The sequence below is a fragment of the Aspergillus tubingensis genome (genome assembly GCF_013340325.1).
Source record: "Aspergillus tubingensis WU-2223L DNA, scaffold_8, whole genome shotgun sequence".
Lineage (NCBI taxonomy): Eukaryota > Fungi > Ascomycota > Eurotiomycetes > Eurotiales > Aspergillaceae > Aspergillus > Aspergillus tubingensis.
The window spans coordinates 204733-223281 of NW_023336282.1; the positions used below are offsets into that span (position 1 = coordinate 204733).

At 49.9% G+C, this 18549-nt stretch overlaps 8 protein-coding genes across 8 annotated transcripts; 5 read left to right on the top strand and 3 right to left on the bottom strand.

The window, feature by feature from the left end:
• Positions 1-980: 980 nt before the first annotated feature.
• On the bottom strand, positions 981-2626 carry AtWU_06405 (nucleoporin FG repeat-containing protein; the record flags this gene model as incomplete). Its single annotated transcript, XM_035501514.1, has 3 exons — positions 981-1917; positions 1971-2402; positions 2556-2626. 3 exons carry the CDS (start codon positions 2624-2626, stop codon positions 981-983), a joined length of 1440 nt encoding a protein of 479 aa, XP_035357407.1.
• Positions 2627-3320: 694 nt separating this feature from the next.
• Positions 3321-4760, top strand: AtWU_06406 (uncharacterized protein; the record flags this gene model as incomplete). The annotated part of the gene is made up of 4 exons (XM_035501515.1): positions 3321-3496; positions 3546-3608; positions 3662-4530; positions 4585-4760. The coding sequence occupies 4 exons, from the start codon at positions 3321-3323 to the stop codon at positions 4758-4760; spliced, it is 1284 nt and encodes a 427-aa protein (XP_035357408.1).
• A 1046-nt stretch (positions 4761-5806) lies between these two features.
• Positions 5807-8836, top strand: AtWU_06407 (uncharacterized protein; the record flags this gene model as incomplete). The annotated part of the gene is made up of 3 exons (XM_035501516.1): positions 5807-5907; positions 5970-7770; positions 7826-8836. 3 exons carry the CDS (start codon positions 5807-5809, stop codon positions 8834-8836), a joined length of 2913 nt encoding a protein of 970 aa, XP_035357409.1.
• A 1118-nt stretch (positions 8837-9954) lies between these two features.
• On the bottom strand, positions 9955-10995 carry AtWU_06408 (haloacid dehalogenase superfamily protein; the record flags this gene model as incomplete). Its single annotated transcript, XM_035501517.1, has 3 exons — positions 9955-10653; positions 10763-10922; positions 10976-10995. 3 exons carry the CDS (start codon positions 10993-10995, stop codon positions 9955-9957), a joined length of 879 nt encoding a protein of 292 aa, XP_035357410.1.
• A 274-nt stretch (positions 10996-11269) lies between these two features.
• On the top strand, positions 11270-12217 carry AtWU_06409 (tetratricopeptide repeat protein 1; the record flags this gene model as incomplete). The annotated part of the gene is made up of 3 exons (XM_035501518.1): positions 11270-11374; positions 11442-12065; positions 12116-12217. The coding sequence occupies 3 exons, from the start codon at positions 11270-11272 to the stop codon at positions 12215-12217; spliced, it is 831 nt and encodes a 276-aa protein (XP_035357411.1).
• A 482-nt stretch (positions 12218-12699) lies between these two features.
• AtWU_06410 (putative carboxylesterase) lies at positions 12700-14550 on the top strand (the record flags this gene model as incomplete). Its single annotated transcript, XM_035501519.1, has 5 exons — positions 12700-12869; positions 12949-13227; positions 13284-13459; positions 13510-13871; positions 13930-14550. 5 exons carry the CDS (start codon positions 12700-12702, stop codon positions 14548-14550), a joined length of 1608 nt encoding a protein of 535 aa, XP_035357412.1.
• Positions 14551-14746: 196 nt separating this feature from the next.
• On the top strand, positions 14747-15677 carry AtWU_06411 (alpha/beta-hydrolase; the record flags this gene model as incomplete). Its single annotated transcript, XM_035501520.1, has 2 exons — positions 14747-14841; positions 14888-15677. 2 exons carry the CDS (start codon positions 14747-14749, stop codon positions 15675-15677), a joined length of 885 nt encoding a protein of 294 aa, XP_035357413.1.
• A 384-nt stretch (positions 15678-16061) lies between these two features.
• On the bottom strand, positions 16062-18140 carry AtWU_06412 (acid sphingomyelinase; the record flags this gene model as incomplete). The annotated part of the gene is made up of 4 exons (XM_035501521.1): positions 16062-17472; positions 17524-17801; positions 17848-17934; positions 18000-18140. The coding sequence occupies 4 exons, from the start codon at positions 18138-18140 to the stop codon at positions 16062-16064; spliced, it is 1917 nt and encodes a 638-aa protein (XP_035357414.1).
• Between the last annotated feature and the right edge of the window lie 409 nt (positions 18141-18549).

Genomic DNA, 18549 nt, shown 5'->3' on the forward strand with positions numbered 1-18549 from the left:
GTTGTGGAGACATTCTGTGACGCTTCGCGTCGGGTCAGATCTCCCGCTTATCTGGGAAGACCCGGAGGCGTCACACCGCTTCCTTGAGCTAAGTTGATCTGTCGCGAATCACACACGTATGTCGGGTTCTAGAATGCCACTAGATGGAACCGGATCAATATACCGTATTTGGGGTGCGAGAGTGAGTATGGGGAAACACCCCACAGGAAGATCATGTTGAGATAGTATGATGGAGTATGCCAGGCTGTTTTATGAACCACATTCTAAGGGTGGCCATAACAAATACTTTATCGTAAGCTTAGAAGATCTCAGCAGAAGAAGAAGAAATTCTCAGCGGGAATAAACGGACTCCCCTGCCTCAAGGGTCACCTCCTTGGGGGGAAGGTCAAGCTGGAAATCGGGGGAGCATGGGGTGTGACGTTAGCCGAAGGATTAGGTGCGATCACGCCAGTCTGCCGTCCTCTTGCGTCTTGCGCCGGCAGCTTGGCATTCTTCACCCTCACCGCCTTCTCCAATACGACCCCTGGCGAGCCGCATCAATAATCTGTCATGGTAACTACAAAGTACGAAGTGTTGAGACATGAGTCACTGTGATGCTTATTGACGCACTCCGTACAAATAACTCATTTTTCGGATCTTACATCAAGCATGCCATGCTACAGTAATACTATTAAATATGACTCATTGGAGCCTTAAGTATGCGATTTGAACTAGCTTTCTATGGAGCCTATGATAGTATCCTCAGTGGTCATGATCCAGGTGCCTTATATCCAGTTTAGCGACGCCTTTCTGCGCGGTCATAGGCAGGGTAGTCGGCGGGTCATTGTAACTAGCGGATAGCCGGATCAGATAACCTGGCAAGGAGCCGAGATTGTATAGTTTCGCATCTTGTAGCGAGATTAGGTATGCTTCATCAAATCTAAATCCATCCGTAATCTACATGAAGACTATGTGATATCAATGCACAGACTTCCAGACATTCATGAAACAGAGGGCGGGCCCAGAACCACCTCTTGCACTTGCTCGGTAACTCCACCGAGACGGCTGGCCACGCCTAATATGCCAGCCTCAACATCGCCTAGAACGGTGGCAAGCTCGCTGACTATGGACTTCGGGGCTCCAGCGGCTGCTCCATCTCGACTACGAGATGTCACAAAGTCATGGATCTGTCGTTCCAAAGTCGCCTCAACTCCGTGAAGGTGGTCTTCAATCTCTTTCAAGTTCCGTGTGTAGCGTTCCAAGACCTCTCCCATCTCGTCCGAGCGCTGAGAGAAGTAGTCAACCAAGTTGACGGGTACTCCGTTCACCGATGTGGCAGTGGACGGGTCGCTTTCAACATCGTCCGGGAGAGCTAGAGTGTTCTTGCGCGTAGATCGCAAGGCTTGTCCATCTGACATCTTCTGATCCTGAGACCACCATCCAGCCCCACCGGTAGATTGATACTGCAGTGGCAACTTCAAGGTATCAATCGCTCGGAATGCAACTTGAGCCTCAGCTGCGTCGCGAGACACAAGATTACGAAGCTGATCAATGTCACCTGCGTCATTCTCAAGTGCGTGCTGCATTGTCTCTAGTTTTCCTTGGACAAATTCAACATCATGTGGAATCGTCTCTCCCTGGCCGGCGATAGTGGGTATCATGTTCGCAACCTCGTTGCATATCTTGATCTGGTTGAGGACGAAGTTATCAAACTTTTCCAACTCCGATTTGATCTCATCTGCGCAGCTCTCGTATTTCGTTGTAGGAAGAATGTTGCTGATATCGACCTTGACCCCAGGGATGACCGTTGTCCCGGCCGCGGCCGTGGGTTGCGTGGTTGGTTGTGTTGTGGTATTCTGATTTCCGAACAAAGACAGAGTAGGCTTCTGTGGTTGCTGCTGCTGCTGCTGCTGCGCGCTGGTTTGGTTGGCGCCGCCACTGTGATAGTTGGCATGAGCCACGATTGATGTTGTGGGCAGAAATTCACTTACAATAGGCCCCCTCCGGTAGTCGTAGAGCCCCCAAGGCCACCAAAAAGTGGCTTTGATTGCGTCTGGTTTGCGGTGTTACCGCCCAGATTGCCGAATAGGCCCCCACCAGTGTTCCCGCTCTGTGTGTTGTTGGTCGTGGTGGTGGCTCCTGAGAAAAGACCACCTGTCTGTGGTTGCGAAGTTGTGGCAGTAGAGTTTCCAAACAGACCCCCGCCAGTTGAAGTAGTATTCGACTGCTGGCCGCCTAACCCCGGAAACAGACTCGAACCGGCAGGCTGAGATTGCTGTGTAGCGCCTCCTGCGTTTCCGAATAGGCCACCGGCTGGCTTTGACTGTGTGGCAGTATTCCCAAGATTACCGAATAACCCGCCGGAGGTAGTAGTAGTCGCCGGTGTTGTTGTAGTGCTAGTCTGCGTATTGGTTCCAGCGCCACTGATAAGGCAATATTGTTAGCTTTTTGAGGCTTCAATGAAGGCCAGAAATTTAAAGGGATGCGACGAAGCAATTGCGGTTTGAGCACCTCATACAGGCGTGGACCAAGGTGACACCATGAGGCCACTACAGATGCAACAGGAAAAGCCTTACAATAGAGAATTGGCAGAACCAGTGTTGATGGACAGGCCGGTTGATGTGCCGGCAGGCTTTGTACCGAACATGATGGACGATTTAGACGGGAGATAAAAAACGAGGGCTCAGGTATCGAGTGAGTTTCAATAGCGTTAACGCGACAAGAACCTTTGTTGCGCCCGTCAAGAGGGTCTTGTGCCAGCACAATGTCCACAGGAGCTGGATCGAGTTGCGACGTCGGAAAACAACAATCGAGACGATCCTCCCCGGCTAGTGTTGGATGGGGAAAGATTTGCCGGTCCGAGATTATTCAGCGTTATCGATAAGGACCAACTAACTAAACGCAGTATAACCACCACCAATCATTTGAAGAAAGCACTTCAGATCGATTATCAGTTACGGCTTTTCAGATTTAGCTCATTGATGAAGAAGCTAAGAGAATATCTATCAGCGCCACAGTCACAGCATTCTACACTTCATTGCAGGTTGCTATTTCTCTTGATTCCCATTTGCAGGCACTGTAGAAGCTAATTCACATATGTAGACGTGATAACCTCGTCACTTGGCTTTCTTCAATTGTCGCCTCATTGGCTCTATTCCACAATACCAAATTGACTGTGCCTCATGCTACAATATACTTGAGTCCAAGGCATTTGGCATTGAGAACAAAGGGTAGCGAATGTCAATCCTTTGCTCCACCCGCTGCTTCACAACGCCTCCAGCCATTCCAGTTTTCGTTTATTGTTGCAACCTGCTACTATATAAGAAGCCTCAGCCCCCAGAATGACCGAAGAACAAGAGCCCATATGTGTCGCTTCTACCCTTTCTAGTGGCGGCGAGCATAGTTCAGGGTTTGGCAGCCCTTCTCTAGAATCTCAAGGCTCCACCTCCTTACAGCCAAAGGAGGACCGCAGTCTCAGCCAAAACCCTAATACACAATATTTCAAGGGTGCAGAATGGTAAGTCTCTCAATATCACTATCAGCGCTTGGCTGATCTTGGAATCCAGGTCGGCGGATGGAACCACTTTATTGACGGATTCCTCCGACCATCATATCAGAACTTGGATCTTGTCAGTAAATCCCATTCAGCTATTGTTAACATAGCCTGACCAACATTCTACAGACCACCCGATATGCTAGAAAAAACGACCTACCCCAGCAGTATATCGCCATACTCAGTCTTGCCGTCGGCAGAACCGACCTATGCGACTGCCATGTACCCTTTTTTCTCCCTTCAAGACCCGTCGACTACATTATTTCTCTCATCTGTTCGAGACCATCCAATCAGGTTGACGTCTGCTCTTGCTCCAACCTCAGTGGCGACCTATTCTCTGGTAAACCCAATGACAGAAGCCTTCATAACGCCCCATTCAATTATTTATCCATCTGCGTTGGGAGGGAGCCAATTTCTCACTGGCTCTGACAGCCTGATTTGCCTCTTCGATGTATCTCGACCCGGCAACGAAGGCCCTGTTACTTCCATGCCCACAATACCAAGCAAACGAAAGCAACTGGTGGGTGGGGGCGTGGGAATGAAAGGAATCATCTCTGCCATGGCCTTGGATCCCACCGGGGCTGGTATTTTAGCGGCTGGAACCTTCACCAGACATGTTGGGCTTTATGGTGCACATGGAACAGGGGAGTCCTTAGGGACATTCAGCATATCGAAAACAGAAGCGCACCGTCATATTGGCGGTCGTGGAATCACTCAACTGCTGTGGAGCCCCTGCGGAAGGTACCTCTACGTTGCTGAACGGAAAAGTGATGGTGTCTTGGTATATGATATCCGAGTCACAGGACAATTGCTTGGATGGCTGCAAGGTCGCAAGGCTTTCACAAATCAACGGCTGAAAATCGATATAGTTCCCAGTGGAGAAAACGGCTCCCATGAGATCTGGGCTGGTGGAACCGATGGATGCATGAGGATGTGGCAGAACCCTACACATGTTAGTGGTGCTCAGGATCCAAAGTGGGAATGGAAGGTTCATAACGGTAAGTATGCTTCCAGATAAAGACAAGGACACCCAGGCTAATATAGAATCATAGATACTGTTAGTAGTACTGTACTGCATCCAATGGGGAATATAGTAGCTACAACCTCAGGTCAACGGCACTTCGAGAAAGACATCGACAATACCAGCCCACCACCTGTACCTAATATTGACAACAGCTTGAAGGTGTGGTATATGCCATTCCTAAACGCGGACAGCAATGACGACTGAAAAAGGGCTTGTCGGAGGTCATGCAGTGGTTCATGTTGTCTCTGCGCACCCCGAAGGTTTGAATTTCTCCGCATTCCTTATCCGTCAACCTGCAAAGCCCTGTGCTGGGGATCTTAAACACAAAGGCCCGATATATGGGTGCATGAAGCGACCGGGGGCTAGTGTCTTTAGGCCGGGTTCCTGCAGCAGCAGCAGCAGCAGCAGCGAATAATAGGCCATGCCGCTATAAAGTGCTTGCATCTCTGCCGGCCGAGGACATACTTGAAATATCACTCTGGAGAAGAATAGGTGACCAAGGGACTTTGGGTTACTGGTGCCAGAGACTAAGACAACCCAGAGATCTTTTTTGAAAATTGGATTTTCCCACAGGATGTCAGAAATTCACAGATTCACGCTGTTTCATCTCCACTTTGTAAATGCGTGAATTCAGGCAACCCCTCCACCAACGTGAACGTGAATCTGTCAACCGGGATCTGTGAACGTGAATCCTGTGAATCCAGCCACACCTACCAATATGTCTACCAAACACAGATAGAATCAATTTGAGCCTTCAACAAGATTATTTTTCCAAATTCAGTGTTCTTGTTGCCTGGAGATGGGGTGGCTTGGCCTGGATCCCACTTTTCGGCCTTTACTATGGATTTTTCTACAGCCCAGTGGATCTTGATTCCCTACTCAAAGGCAAGTGTGTTAATGTGTTTGTGATTCCATTCACAGGTAGTGAATAACATGCAAAATTCACAAAATGCCTGAGTTTTCACACAGTACTTAACTTCTCTCCCCTTCCCTCCTCTCTTCTTTCCATATTCCTCGTGTCTACAAATCCTCATTCCTTAGAGTACAGAGCTTCTTGTGATCAATCAAGCATCTTGCTTCACAGGCATATTGTAGCCCTAAGGACGTTGCATTTGCTTATTTCATCTACATCAACACTTTGGTCAAGTTGTCCTTGTTTATTCCTGCTTCTGGAACTTTCAAAAACGCGTTCAGAAACGAGTCTTGGGATATCTCGTCCAGCAGAGGACCAGTGTTGGTCATTTTCCGAAATGGCTACCTTATCTCCTACAGGAGCACTGGTGAACGATGTGTCCTTCACTGAAACCGGAGAGTTTGAGGAACTCTTTCAAGGTTGCATTGGGGCCAACGGGTAAGTATCCATTCGCTTGTTTCTGTACTTTAGTTTCAACCGCACCTAACTTTATATACTAGTTATAATTACGTTACAGCACCAGAAGGGCATACTAACAATGCTCAAAACTTTTCAGTTCAAGACCTCCCAAGCACCGCCATGGCGCAGGACGCTGGTGTTTTTGGGGATCTTTCTGATCCTTTCACTACGGGAGAGGATATAGACCTGTCGGCATTGCCTCCATGGGATTCAGAGCACAGTCATTCTGCAATCCTCGACAACGCAGTATCGCCTGAAATTGGGGATAACCAAGCCAACCCTAATGAGGATATTGGGAGTTCTGATCAGACTGCGGCTGTCCAGAACATGAATCCCAGTACTACTGGGCAGTCCACTGCTACGGCTACACCTCAGCCCGGAACCATGTCTGGAGACCTGAACCCTAGCACTACTGAGCAATCCGCCGCTACGGCTTTGATGCATCCTGGATCTGTGCCTGTAAACCAACATATGGGAAATCTGGCGCCTCCAGATGCCCGTCTATTTGCTTCTACTTACTTCACTGGTGTGATTGGCCCTATCATGGGTCCTATAAACGGTGTTCAGCAAACCACCTTGAAGCAAACGCGCGAATCATTACCAAGCGGTTACTCTACCCTCCCTTGTTATGCTCTTGGGGCTGGTGTTGCTGTCAATAATTCGGGTGTCTCATTTACTGAGGCTGACAATGAGGACTTCTTTAATCGTGGAAACAATTACGTGAACAACGCTCCCAGCAACCTCGTGGGAAATGCCCCTGGCAACCATGTGGATAACGTCTCGAGGAGCTCACATAACGCCACCCCCACTGACCAGGCCGCAAGCATGCTCGGCAATGTAACCGGAGTACAGGACGTCTCTTCAAATAGTTCTCAAAAGAGTACTCCACCTTCGCAGCCAGTCTATACTGCTGGTGGGCTTCAGGGAACTACTATGCCGGCAAACCAAGTGGATAGAAACCGTTCTAGTTCTGGTTCTTCCGGCAATTCTGGTACGTCCCAGAAGTGCAAAGCATCTTCGCCTGGCGATCAGATTACCGGCAACCCTGAAAGCCAGTTCACTGGACATCAGAACACCGAAAGCCAGCTCATCGGACATCAGATGGCTGGAAATCAGTTCACTGGAAACCAGATGGCTGTAAATCAGTTCGCCGGAAGCCAGATGAATGAGCATCAGTTCGTCGGAAGTCAGATGGCTAGCATCGGAAATCAGATCACTGGATTCACACACCAGCAAGGGACTCAAGTGTATCAGGGTATCTTCCCTTCTCAGCAGGTTGCCTGCCAGAACGGCACTATGATCCAATCTTCGCCGGAGACTGGATCTGAACCAATGCACTCCAGTCCAGCCGAATACCTCCCTGGCCAACTTGGGGCAGTCGAGGAATTCAACCAAGGCATATCATCTGGAAGCAGCAGAAACTCTGTGCAGCAGAACAGCCCCTCTGATGGTCATTATGCGCCCCCCGGTCAAGGCGAAGCCACCTTCCCGATTGATATTTCTGGCCAGCCGGTCATGACCGCCCAGGCCCCTGTTCATAACCCACAGCCAAGCCCCGTATCACTGATGGACCAGCTGATGAACCCGGAAGCTTATAATGTAGACTGCGGTACGCTGTACTCTTCAGTCGAGGAAGCCAGGGCAGCACGCCCGGTGCAGGATGGCGTTCGAGAGGACTCAACCCTGCCCACCAACGATCTGCAAAAACAGGCAATTGTTAGGGCCCTAACCAAGGCGATGCTCAGTTTCAAGAACGCCGAGGATAACCCTGGAATGATCAAGCCATTCAAAGAGGGCAAGTATAGCGCCGAGAGAGTCGAATGCGTGTGCTGGGAGATATTGGTAAGTCGTGGAGCCAGGCGATACTGTTGTGCAGCGGATTTAACGTTGCTATTAGGACTGCGTTATTACCAGACAAATCTCGGGCTCGTTGTTGGCAGCTCATGGACTGAAAAGAAAGATTACGAGCGATTTGCTGACGTTCGCTGAACGCATGACTAAAATTCTAGATTGTCTCGAAACCCAAAAAACAATTTGCAAGCATCTACTAGATGCCCCTTACATGCATCAATTTGTTGATGATCCACAGGCTGCTCAAAAGCGTGTCATTGCCAATAAGACTTTGAACAAGCGCAAAGGTGAAGTGATGAACGCGGGCAAGCAAGTTCTCGGAGCCAGAAAGGCAGCTGAGTCCACCACCATCAACCAGGCGGTTAGGGTTGCAGCGGCTACAATGTCCACAGCGCCTGCTATGCCTACCATGACTACCGTGCCTCCAGTAAACAACGCCGGTGCTGCAATGACCCCAAACAACACCCCTGGCAATATTGCAGCGACCGGAAGAAACCCTCTCCCTGCCACTCCATCCAACACGTCCCAGCAGATGAATATCATGGCCTCCGCCAACAAAGTTAGATACCAAACGGCGATGAGCGCAGGAACCCCTACACCTGTTCCACAAGTCAGACCAGGCCCACAGGGATACCAGTCGGTACCTCTGAACAGAGTTGCCGCTGCTCAAGCTTACAACAACCGAATGATGGGCGCAACCTCACATCCAAGACAGAATGCCGGGTCCGTCACAATGCCTCCAACCGCTCAGGCGTCTCCTCATCCGTACAACCCGGAGCAAACAATCAACACCCTGTTGGGACGAAACTTGATGGTCAATTATAACCAGCTCGCTTCGCAATCTCATCCATACTCACAGATGGGATATCCACAACAGATGGGAAATCCGGTCCAAATGGGACACCAACCTCGGATGGGCCACCAATCCCAGATGGGCCACCAGCCTCACATGGGACATCAAGCACAGATGCCAGGTCCTGTTTCAGGTACACGTAAGCGCAGAAGGGAAGAAACGGACGTCGAGGACGATTCTCCTTCGGCCAAGCGGCAGCATTAATTGCACCTCAAACATAACAACCACTCGTCGAAAAGATCATCGAACAGGCTCATACGATAGAAAAGGGACCCGACGACACCAGTTGCTTGTCAATTACACTACTTAACGAACTATTGAACATGATAACAGACCCTACATCAGACAGCAACGCGAAAAGAACTTGGTGCTCGTTATGATACAAGTCTCAAACCACTCTGAACACAACACATAATATTTACACGCAGAAAGCGCGCGACAGCACAAGTTGCTTGTCAATAATCTACTTTACGAATGTTTACGACGATAACAGGCTTTCACGACAGACAGGAAAAGGACAACAGGACTTACGTCTTACGAATACATCTCTCATCTCGATTTACAAGAACATACATCTCCTCATGATACAGTCAAGACCGACACACCATCTACTACATCTAGTTTGGTCTACGAATTTACGAGCCACGAAATCTATGGAGGTTTTTGGCAGTTGTAGTTGTTTTGTGATACCCCAGTCGATGATACCCAACTCCGACTCGCTTTCTGGCGTTGCCATTGGATTACCCCCCATCTTCTTTCTTCTCTTCTCTCGTGACTGGAATACTTTCGCATTGGCTCTACACTCAGGATCCTCTAATACATTTTTTCGAAAGATCGCGTTCAAAAGGTGCGCCCTTTGGGAAATTGAGGCTAATGTGTACGACAATTTGGTCGACACTTTTGATTAAATCGGTGCTGAGCTGGTCTCATGCACTGTTTTGCTTCAATTTGCTTCAACATTTGTTTCTTTTTCGCTTTCCTTCAGGTACATGCCTTTCTCCCGTTTTTGTATGAGTTCTGGTGCTTAATATTTCCTTTTTTGTTTCCTTTCATTTTTCTAATATGCTGGATTTCGTGGGGATTTGATTTATTTGCTGCTTCTGCGATTTGACTTTCTGCTTTTGTTGTTTTCAGTTACGTATTTGATTTAATTTGAGTTTTCTGCTTCTGAGATCTGTTTTTCTTTTGCTTCTGCGTTATCCTTCGGGGTACATAGTCTTTCCTATTTTCTCACGGGTATCAAATCTTTGCCTGACGTGGCTGTACATTTCTAGATTGCCAGAAACTTCATGTCTATATAGCCCGGTAGACAAGAAATGAAATCACGCATGTTTTATTCCGTAACGTTCATATGGGAAATTCTCCAAAGAAGGCAACAACTCTCCCCACCCATCACCGATCTCACCGGGCTTACCGGCACTCTTCAACCGACCGGCGACCATTTCATCGGCCTCACGCTCTGGCTCGGTCTTCTCCTCTTCCTTATGTTCCCCAGTAAGCCCAGCCAGCACCTCCTCCTCCCGCCCCTTATACGACTCCAACAATCCGGGATGCGGGACCCAAACAACCCGCATACCGGCCCTCCGACCGGCCTCAACGCCAGGCACCGCGTCCTCAAAGACCAGACACTCCTCAGGCTTGATCTCAGTCTCTCCCTTCTCGCGCAGACTAGAGTTGATGGTCTCCAGCGCGAGCAGGTAGATATCGGGAAGCGGCTTACCCCGTCCCTTGCCGATGCGGGGATCGTCGCCCAGGACTTGTTGGGATTTCGGGAATGCGGAAAACAACTCGCCCAGATGGCTGGCCTTCAGTTTGAAGTTGCGGCTGTGGGAAGAGGTGGCCAGGGCAAGATGCACGGGCTGGTCGGTGGTTTGGGTGGAAACAAGCTTGGCGAGGAGCTCCCTGACTCCGGGGAGGGGCTGGGATTGAGGGAAGAATTTCTCCTGAAGGGCGGATTGCTTCGCGGCGTATTCTTCGGGAGAGATGGGGAGCTGGGCCCATTGATGGAAGATACGACTGGCCTGGAATGGACAGTCAGAGGAATGAAAATAGGAGATGGGAAGGAGGGTAGAGGCATATAAAGTGAACTGCAGCGGGGAACTGGGAGGATGGGGAAGGGAGTGTACTTACATCTGGTTGAGGACGACCCTGCAATTGAGCCTTGATAGACCACGGGAGCAAAGGCTTTCCATATTCCTGAAGAATGGCATTGGTGATATCCGTGTATTTGTCCTCCGAGTCGATGAGCAGGCCATCCATGTCGAAGAGACATGCCCGCACGCGGGGTAGACTGGGTAACAATCAGCTAATTGAGAGGCATTTACGGGGGTATTCAAGTCATACTCTTGGGCTGAGCTAGGCATATTGCAGATGGTTGCCTCTAATATCTAAATGCGAGGATAATGCGTCCAGCGTTGATGGTAAACAGCAAATATGCAGCTTGACCGTTAACGATGAATGGATATCGGAGATCGGCAGGAGGGGAAATCAGTGCCTTAGGCAAAGAGGGGCAGCGGCATCTCCGACTCCGACTCGCCGACTCCGCGGAGCTGCAAGTAGCTTCTGGAACCACCAGAGCAGAGCAAACCACTAGTGGACTACGGACACTTGGTGAGCCTACAAACTATCAGGCCAGACATGACAAACGACGCGAAGCAAAAAGCCGACAATGCGGCTAACAGTGACGGTGAAGAAGAAGAGGACGTGTTTCACGATGCGCGCTTCCCCGCCGAAGAAGAAACGGTGAGTGAGCCTAGCTACTTCCTGCCCCTCACTACCAGCAGGATACTGATATGGATACGGAAACCAGCGACTCTTAGAAGAATCCCATACCATCAAAGCTGAAGCCAATAAATTATTTACCGCAGCGTGTTATGACCAAGCTATCTCGTGCTACGACCGCGCCCTCGCCTCATGCCCCAACTACCTCGACTACGAAGTCGCCGTTCTGCGAAGCAACATGGCCGCATGTTATCTAAAACTCGAAGACTGGAAAGCGTCTGTCGACTCAGCGACAGCATGCATCGATCGCTTGGATAAGGTGATTCCTCCTGCGACAGGGGCAGCAGATGCGGAGGGTGTCAAGGGAAAGCAGCCGCAAGAGTCGAGTGGCGAAGACGCAGTGGTCGAGATAACGGGTGACGATGATGAAGCCGAGGAAGAGCTGAAGAGGTTACAAAAGCAGGATGAGAAGAAACGGGATGTGCTGCGTATTCGCGCAAAGGCGCTTATGCGACGGGCGCGGGCGAAAATGCAGCTCGGCGGCTGGGGGAACCTGCAAGGGGCGGAAGAGGATTATAAGGAACTGGCTGCGATGGATAATCTTCCACCAGACGATAAGCGTGTTGTGCAGAAGGCTCTTCGGGAGTTGCCTGCGAAGATCGGTCAAGCGAGGGAGAAGGAGATGGGGGAGATGATGGGGAAGCTCAAGGATGTAAGTCGATGCGCTCCAAAATTATCTAGCGACGTGCTAACAGACTATAGCTGGGTAATGGATTCCTTAAGCCGTTCGGACTGTCGACAGATAACTTCAACTTTGTGCAGGACCCGAAGACGGGTGGATATAGCATGAACTTCCAGTCATGAACTTCCAGTTGGTTGATGTGCTGATAGATTGGCTCGTTTTGGTGCATCGCGGAGTTTGGATTCATGATAGTTGAGCGTCATAAATTAGTCGTAATTTCAAGCCAGACATGGAATTTCCTTGGTAGACAATATCTACAAGTCATTGACAGGACAGTAGTGGGTATTGATCACTATTATTGAAGTCGACGTCAAGTGACAGAGATTGGGCCATGTCTTATGTTAAGCGCAGCGAAAGCAACGCGACAGCATGTTCTGATTGAAGACGCTTAGCAGCTGCAGCATCGGACCGAGTGTCAACAAAGCCGGGGGCAGGGTGATACCAAAAAGAGTCAAGATGGACATGGAGATCCCCGCATATCCGCTCGGAAATCCCCCCGTGCGGGTTGCTATATCCTTAACTCCGGACTGCCATCAACTCAAATCAACACCATTCCTCTCCACGACTACATCTTTCCTCTCTCTCATTGTTTATAAATCACACAATGTCAAACATAATCCAGACCACTACACATCTCGGTGAAATCCGCGGGAAAACCACGAATGGTGTCTCCCAGTTTTTGGGAATCAAGTATGCCACCTTGAAGAACAGACTTGCAGATGCAGAACTAGTCGAAAGGCGCGCTGGAGGCGTTCTTGACGCAACTAAAGATGGGTAAGTCATTTGATCATTGAAAGCCGCATGACTTCTTGGCTTCTCTGTTCGGTCACACACTAAATGAGGGTCTTTATAGGCCCACCGCGATATCACCTCTCGGTGGTTGTGACTTGGAACTCAGCGCGATTCAACACACCCTACCCAAGAAGGAACTCACCCAGTCGGATGTGGACTGTCTGAACCTGAATATTGCTGTCCCTGCAGGCACTTCTGCGCATTCGAAACTTCCCGTTTTTGTCTTCATCCATGGCGGTGGTCTCATGATTGGGGCGAATTCCTGGCCTCAGTTTGACTACGAGCGTTTCGTCAAGTTGTCCATTGAAAATGAACTACCAATTGTTGCGGTATCAATCAAGTGAGTAGATATATTGTGGCTATACACAAAACAAAAATTACTTAACAATCATCAAGCTATCGTCTAGGACCATTTGGATTCTTGACTTCCGATGAACTGCGCAACGCTGGGTATAAAGCCAACAATGGGCTGCGAGACCAGAGGGTGGCTTTGGAATGGGTACGCAGGCACATTGCAGACTTTGGAGGGGATATCGAAAACATCACTGTCGCTGGGATGAGTGCTGGAGCAGGTAAGCCTTCTCTCGTTTCTCCTCTAAAGGAAGGGAACTGAACAGTATAGCCTCCGTCACATTCCATCTCGACTCCGAAACACCGCTATTCAAACGCGCTATTTTGATGAGTGGCTCTCGGTTCTTTGTCCAGGCTCTGCCATACGACGTGCACGAGGGCAACTATCAACATGCGGTGTCGGCACTTGGATTGCAAAATGCTACATCGGACGAAAGGATCAAGGCCTTCTTGGAAACACCGGGCCAAGATCTGCTTGCTAAACTTCCTCCATCTGTCTTAACTGCTCCCGCGGTTGATGGAGACATGGTTCTGTCTGCCGTAACATATGCGCAGGTAGCTGATCAGACAAGCGATATCCCCAAGGGAAAACAGTGGTGTCGCGATTTATTGATTGGTGATGCCCAGTATGATGTGAGTGGTCGGATATTACAAATATTCAGATATTTTGAACTTACACTTACTTTTCTAGATCAATATTCTCGCTATCCTACTACCTCATTTGAAGAACGCATGTGCAGGGCGATTTGCGAAAGCCGTTCACTCCGTCTTTCCAACCAAGCAAGAACTGGCGACACAGATATTGGCAGGATACGGGTTGACTGCCGAAACTACGGACGATGAGGCTTTCCCTGCGGTTCTCAACTACCTTAACGATATATTCATATTGGCGCCAACGCTGACATACACGCGTGGGTGGAAAGGGCATTCAAATGTCTACTACTTCAACGAGGGAAATCCTTGGGATGGACCTTGGAAGAGCAAGGCTGGCCACATATTGGATGTCGCTTACCTGTTCCAGAATTTTAGAGAGTTTTTGACTCCTCCGCAGCAGAAGATAGCAGCTGCGTTCGCAGTTGATTTCTTCAAGTTTTGCCATGGCATTAGACCATGGCCTGCTGTGATAGACGGCGACATCGAGAAAGGATTTACGGCGCGAGTCTACGGGCCCTCCTCTGAGGGAGAGACAGTTGCACAAGTAGCTCAAGCCTTTGGTGACCACACCCGACGAAGGCCGGTTTTATTCGATCTATCTGACGGAGCGTCCTTGGATGAACTGGCAAGGGTCGCTGCCGTATTTATGAGAACTTAGTACTGCAAGAATGGAATGTATGAGACGTGTAACTTGCAAGGGAAAGACCAAGGTTGCGACTTCCTTATTGAACAGGAGGAACGCCTAGACTTCATTCATTATTCCTTTCTCAACAAACCAACTCGTCTACTTTTTCTTCCGCACACGGACCTAAGCATTAATTATTCCTATTGTATCATTCTTATACTCTCCTATAATGCAGCAGAGAAGAATGCTCCTTCCAGGAGAACCTGTACCTTACGACCCTTCACGCCCATGGTTTCCGCAATATGGTGCCGGCAATGGAGAAGGGTAGGTGACTGTCACCATGAAACGCACAGTTTGATAACCATCGAAGAACTCCCTACTTCCGTGGCAACATTATAATATTGAATTCCGTCAACTACTTCCAAGGCCAGCCAATAACATTGACATGCCGAATTGTGGACGTGCATAAACCCTTTTGGAAGGCGTGCGCGGTGACCGTCCAAGTCGAGGGACCTCTGGGCACTTTAGGCGGAACACTACAGGTCAGAATGTTCGACAGACGCTTTACACCAGGCATGCGATTGAGGTTTGGCTGTCCGAATTGGTGCCATGCCATCGAAGCGGGATATCGGTATTATGGGTCATGGCCAGCCATGCCAAATGCACAGCCATCAAGTAATCCTGCAGGCAGTCAAGATCCACAAAATACTCTCAGCTTGAATCAAAGAGAAGAGCATCTCCAAAGGGCCATGATGTATTACTACGAGACGGAACTGCAAGCGTACAACAATCTTCGTGACCTTCAAGCGGGACATATCCCCAAACTGCTTGGTACTGTTATGATGGCATGGCAAGTAACGAATGAAATGGGGTACACCTTCTTTGGATCTTGCCCTGGATTGATCCTCGTTCCTCTCATCGGAATCCCACTCCTCGATATGCACTACATCTTACAGCACACGTGGCAGTTCATTTTCAGGGATCTTTGCGACATCAGACAGATTCTGCAGAGTCGAGGCTGGCATAGAATTGATACGACCCCGAGGAATCTTCTCATCGTTCCATGCCATCCCTGGGGCCTCTTCAAAGTGGTACTGCACAGCCTGCAATTGAACGATGGGCCTGGTGAAACTGGGACGTCGATCACATTTACGCCTTGACGAGCTGTTACGCTGGTTCAAGACGTTGGCAGACATGGAACTATGCTGAAGGGTTCATCACGAGATGACTATTATTAGTAGAGATAGTGGGGTGTTTCAAGATTCGGACATTTGGGGCTTTTGGAGTTTTGATTACGATTGATGCCCTCAATACTTAGCTTATGTAGCTTATGATAACTCTGCAATTCTAAAAATTGGCTTCAGAAGACATATGGAAGAGAAACACAATCGACTAGACAAAGGTATCAAATAGAAAATGAGCTGTGGGATTTCGAGTACCGGTCTGTCTTCAACGATATGTAGACTTCACAATCACAACTAGTAACACACAGACACTCCCCATCACAACACCGGACTAAACACCACCCCTCCCCCACACACATTCTAAGAAACAGTCGCGTTAACCGTAGTATTAAGGAATCCCGAACCCAGCTTCGTCTCCGTAGCCTTAATCAGCGCCTCGACAGCATTATCAAAGCTCGAAAACATCTGACCCACCACCGACTCACCACAGGTACTCTCCCGGGAATTCGTACTAGTATCCCTAGTAGTGATAGCATCCCGCTTCTTAAAGCTAATCCCAGGAGTAATCTCCACACAATTATACTGCGACTCAGCAGCACGCAACTGACAGATCTCATCCGTCTTACAATCCCCCGTACAGTCAGAGACATCCCATCCACGGCTCTTACGGGCATAATAATCCTGGAAGACGGAGTCATCGTTCTCGAAAAGAACCGTGACATTGTGCCAGAAAGCCGGGGTTAGCTCCGCGGCACTGTCAGTAACGGGCGGGTCAAGTAGCGATCCGTAGGTCTCCTTAGCAGAGTAGTATTTCTCCCAGGTGGGATTTGTCTGGTAGGTAGAGCTGGACATGTTGGTGATGTACTCGGTGAAGTCGAGGACGCCGAAGGTGACGGGGTCGACGGAGTAGACGCGGAACGCAGGGTTACCGGAGGTGGGGGTCATGGCGGGCATGATGTAGGACATCATGGATGCGGTGTCAGCGGACTGGTCTGTGTAGTTGGAGTAGGCGAGTTCGAACTCGTCTTTGTGGGTGTGGCCGTAGAAGACGGCGGCGATGGTGGCATCGTAGCGCTGGATGATCTGGTTGAAGTAGTTGGAGGCGTCGTGGAAGGTGTCGCCGGATCCCATGGGCATGTGGCCCATTAGCCAGACGCGTTCGCCGGCTGTTTCTGCTGCGGAGAGCTCGTCGACGAGCCAGGCGAGCTGGCCACTGGGGTCCTTTTCCATGGTTTTCTCGTAGAGCCAGAAGTTTTCTTTGTAGTAGAGGTTGGTGTTGAAGGAGATGATGCGCAGGTTGCCGCCGGAGTATTTGACTGAGTAGGCGCCGTAGTCGTCGGCTGTGCTGGCGGCGGTGGATCCGATCCATTGGCTCCAGTCGGAGGAGAGGGTGTCGTATGCCCACTGGCTGGAGATGGTGGTGTCGATATCAGCTGGCGGGAAGGAGTTCACTGGGGCGCAATCGTGGTTACCGGTGACGCCGTAGACAAGGTCGAAATAGTCAGCCATTCGGGAATTGTAGGCATCGTTCAGGTCGTTGGTTACTTCGGTTTCGTTGACTAGCCAGACGGCACCTTCGACGACGTCGCCGGTGAACATGACGAACGAGGCGTTGGGAACGAGGTCGTTGATAGCTGAGTACATGCTCTCTTCCAGTGTGAGGGGGGCATCGCAGTTATGGTTTCCGTATTCGCCTGCCGGGTAGTCTGTCACACCGGGGTCGTCGGAGGAAGTATAGGGACGGCAGCAAATGGGCTTGGTGCAGTTGTAGCTGGCAAAATGGTCAGTTGTTGTCTTCCCACAGTGGGTGAAGGTCGCATACTTAGCGCCAGTCTCGTACGAAAGATCGACGTGGATGTCGCTGATGTGGACAATTTGCAGAGGAGTCTCTCCACTTGGTGCTGGACGAGACGCATTTGCCGGTTTGGCAGATGGGAAATCCACGGTATATTCGGCCACTGCAGGATAATCGCACAGCCCGAAAATGGTGGTGCAAAAGAGAACCGCCGTCTTCGAGGGTACGTCCATGTTCCGCAAGTCATGAGCCAATATTGGGCCCTCGCGGGCAATTGCACCCTCACAGACGTCGTCATCATCAACCTGAAAATATTAGCCTGGCTCAACAGAGACGTGAACCCAGACTTACCCCAGCCAAGATGCAGACTTCCGTGATCACATCCACAAAGTCATCATTGCCCAAGTGTGCAAGGGCCTGCAGAACAACAAGAAGAGCCTACGAGTATGTACAAAGAATGAGCATCAAGGGCTGTTATCAAACTGCGCAGTGGAGCGACAGACCTCACATGCCGCACAGGTCGCAGCATCCTCGATATCAGTCAAGATCTCGCTGACTGTCGACCTCTTGGCGATCCCAGTCTCGGTAGAAGCGAGAGCAACACCGGCAAGGGCCCCAAAACACAATAAGCCTGAAATTCTCATTTAGCCTATTATCAAGATTGGTGCAACAGACGGAGTTGCTGTTCAACAGCCCAAAGCCAAGGGTTTGTTGCGCGCCTTATATAGGTTCGACCATATAGGACCGACGATCATAGCCCATGGAGGGTAGTGCCTCTGCCAGTACCCCCTGATCACCTGTTCAAACGCATATCGTATAGATCATCCATATGACATTAAATGGATGCGGATGAAAATGGTTCCGCCTTTCTGCACGTTCTTCCGAGCTCCGCAATGATTGAATGGTGGGTAAATAGCCGGTGGAGATAGGGCAGCGTGGGCTCCATGACAGCCAGGGCATGCCGAGGCCCTCGTGCTGCCGATTGGAGGACAGGCTTGCGTCAGACCCGGACAGAAATTAAAACCAATTTAGCCCTGCAGGGGCAATGGATCA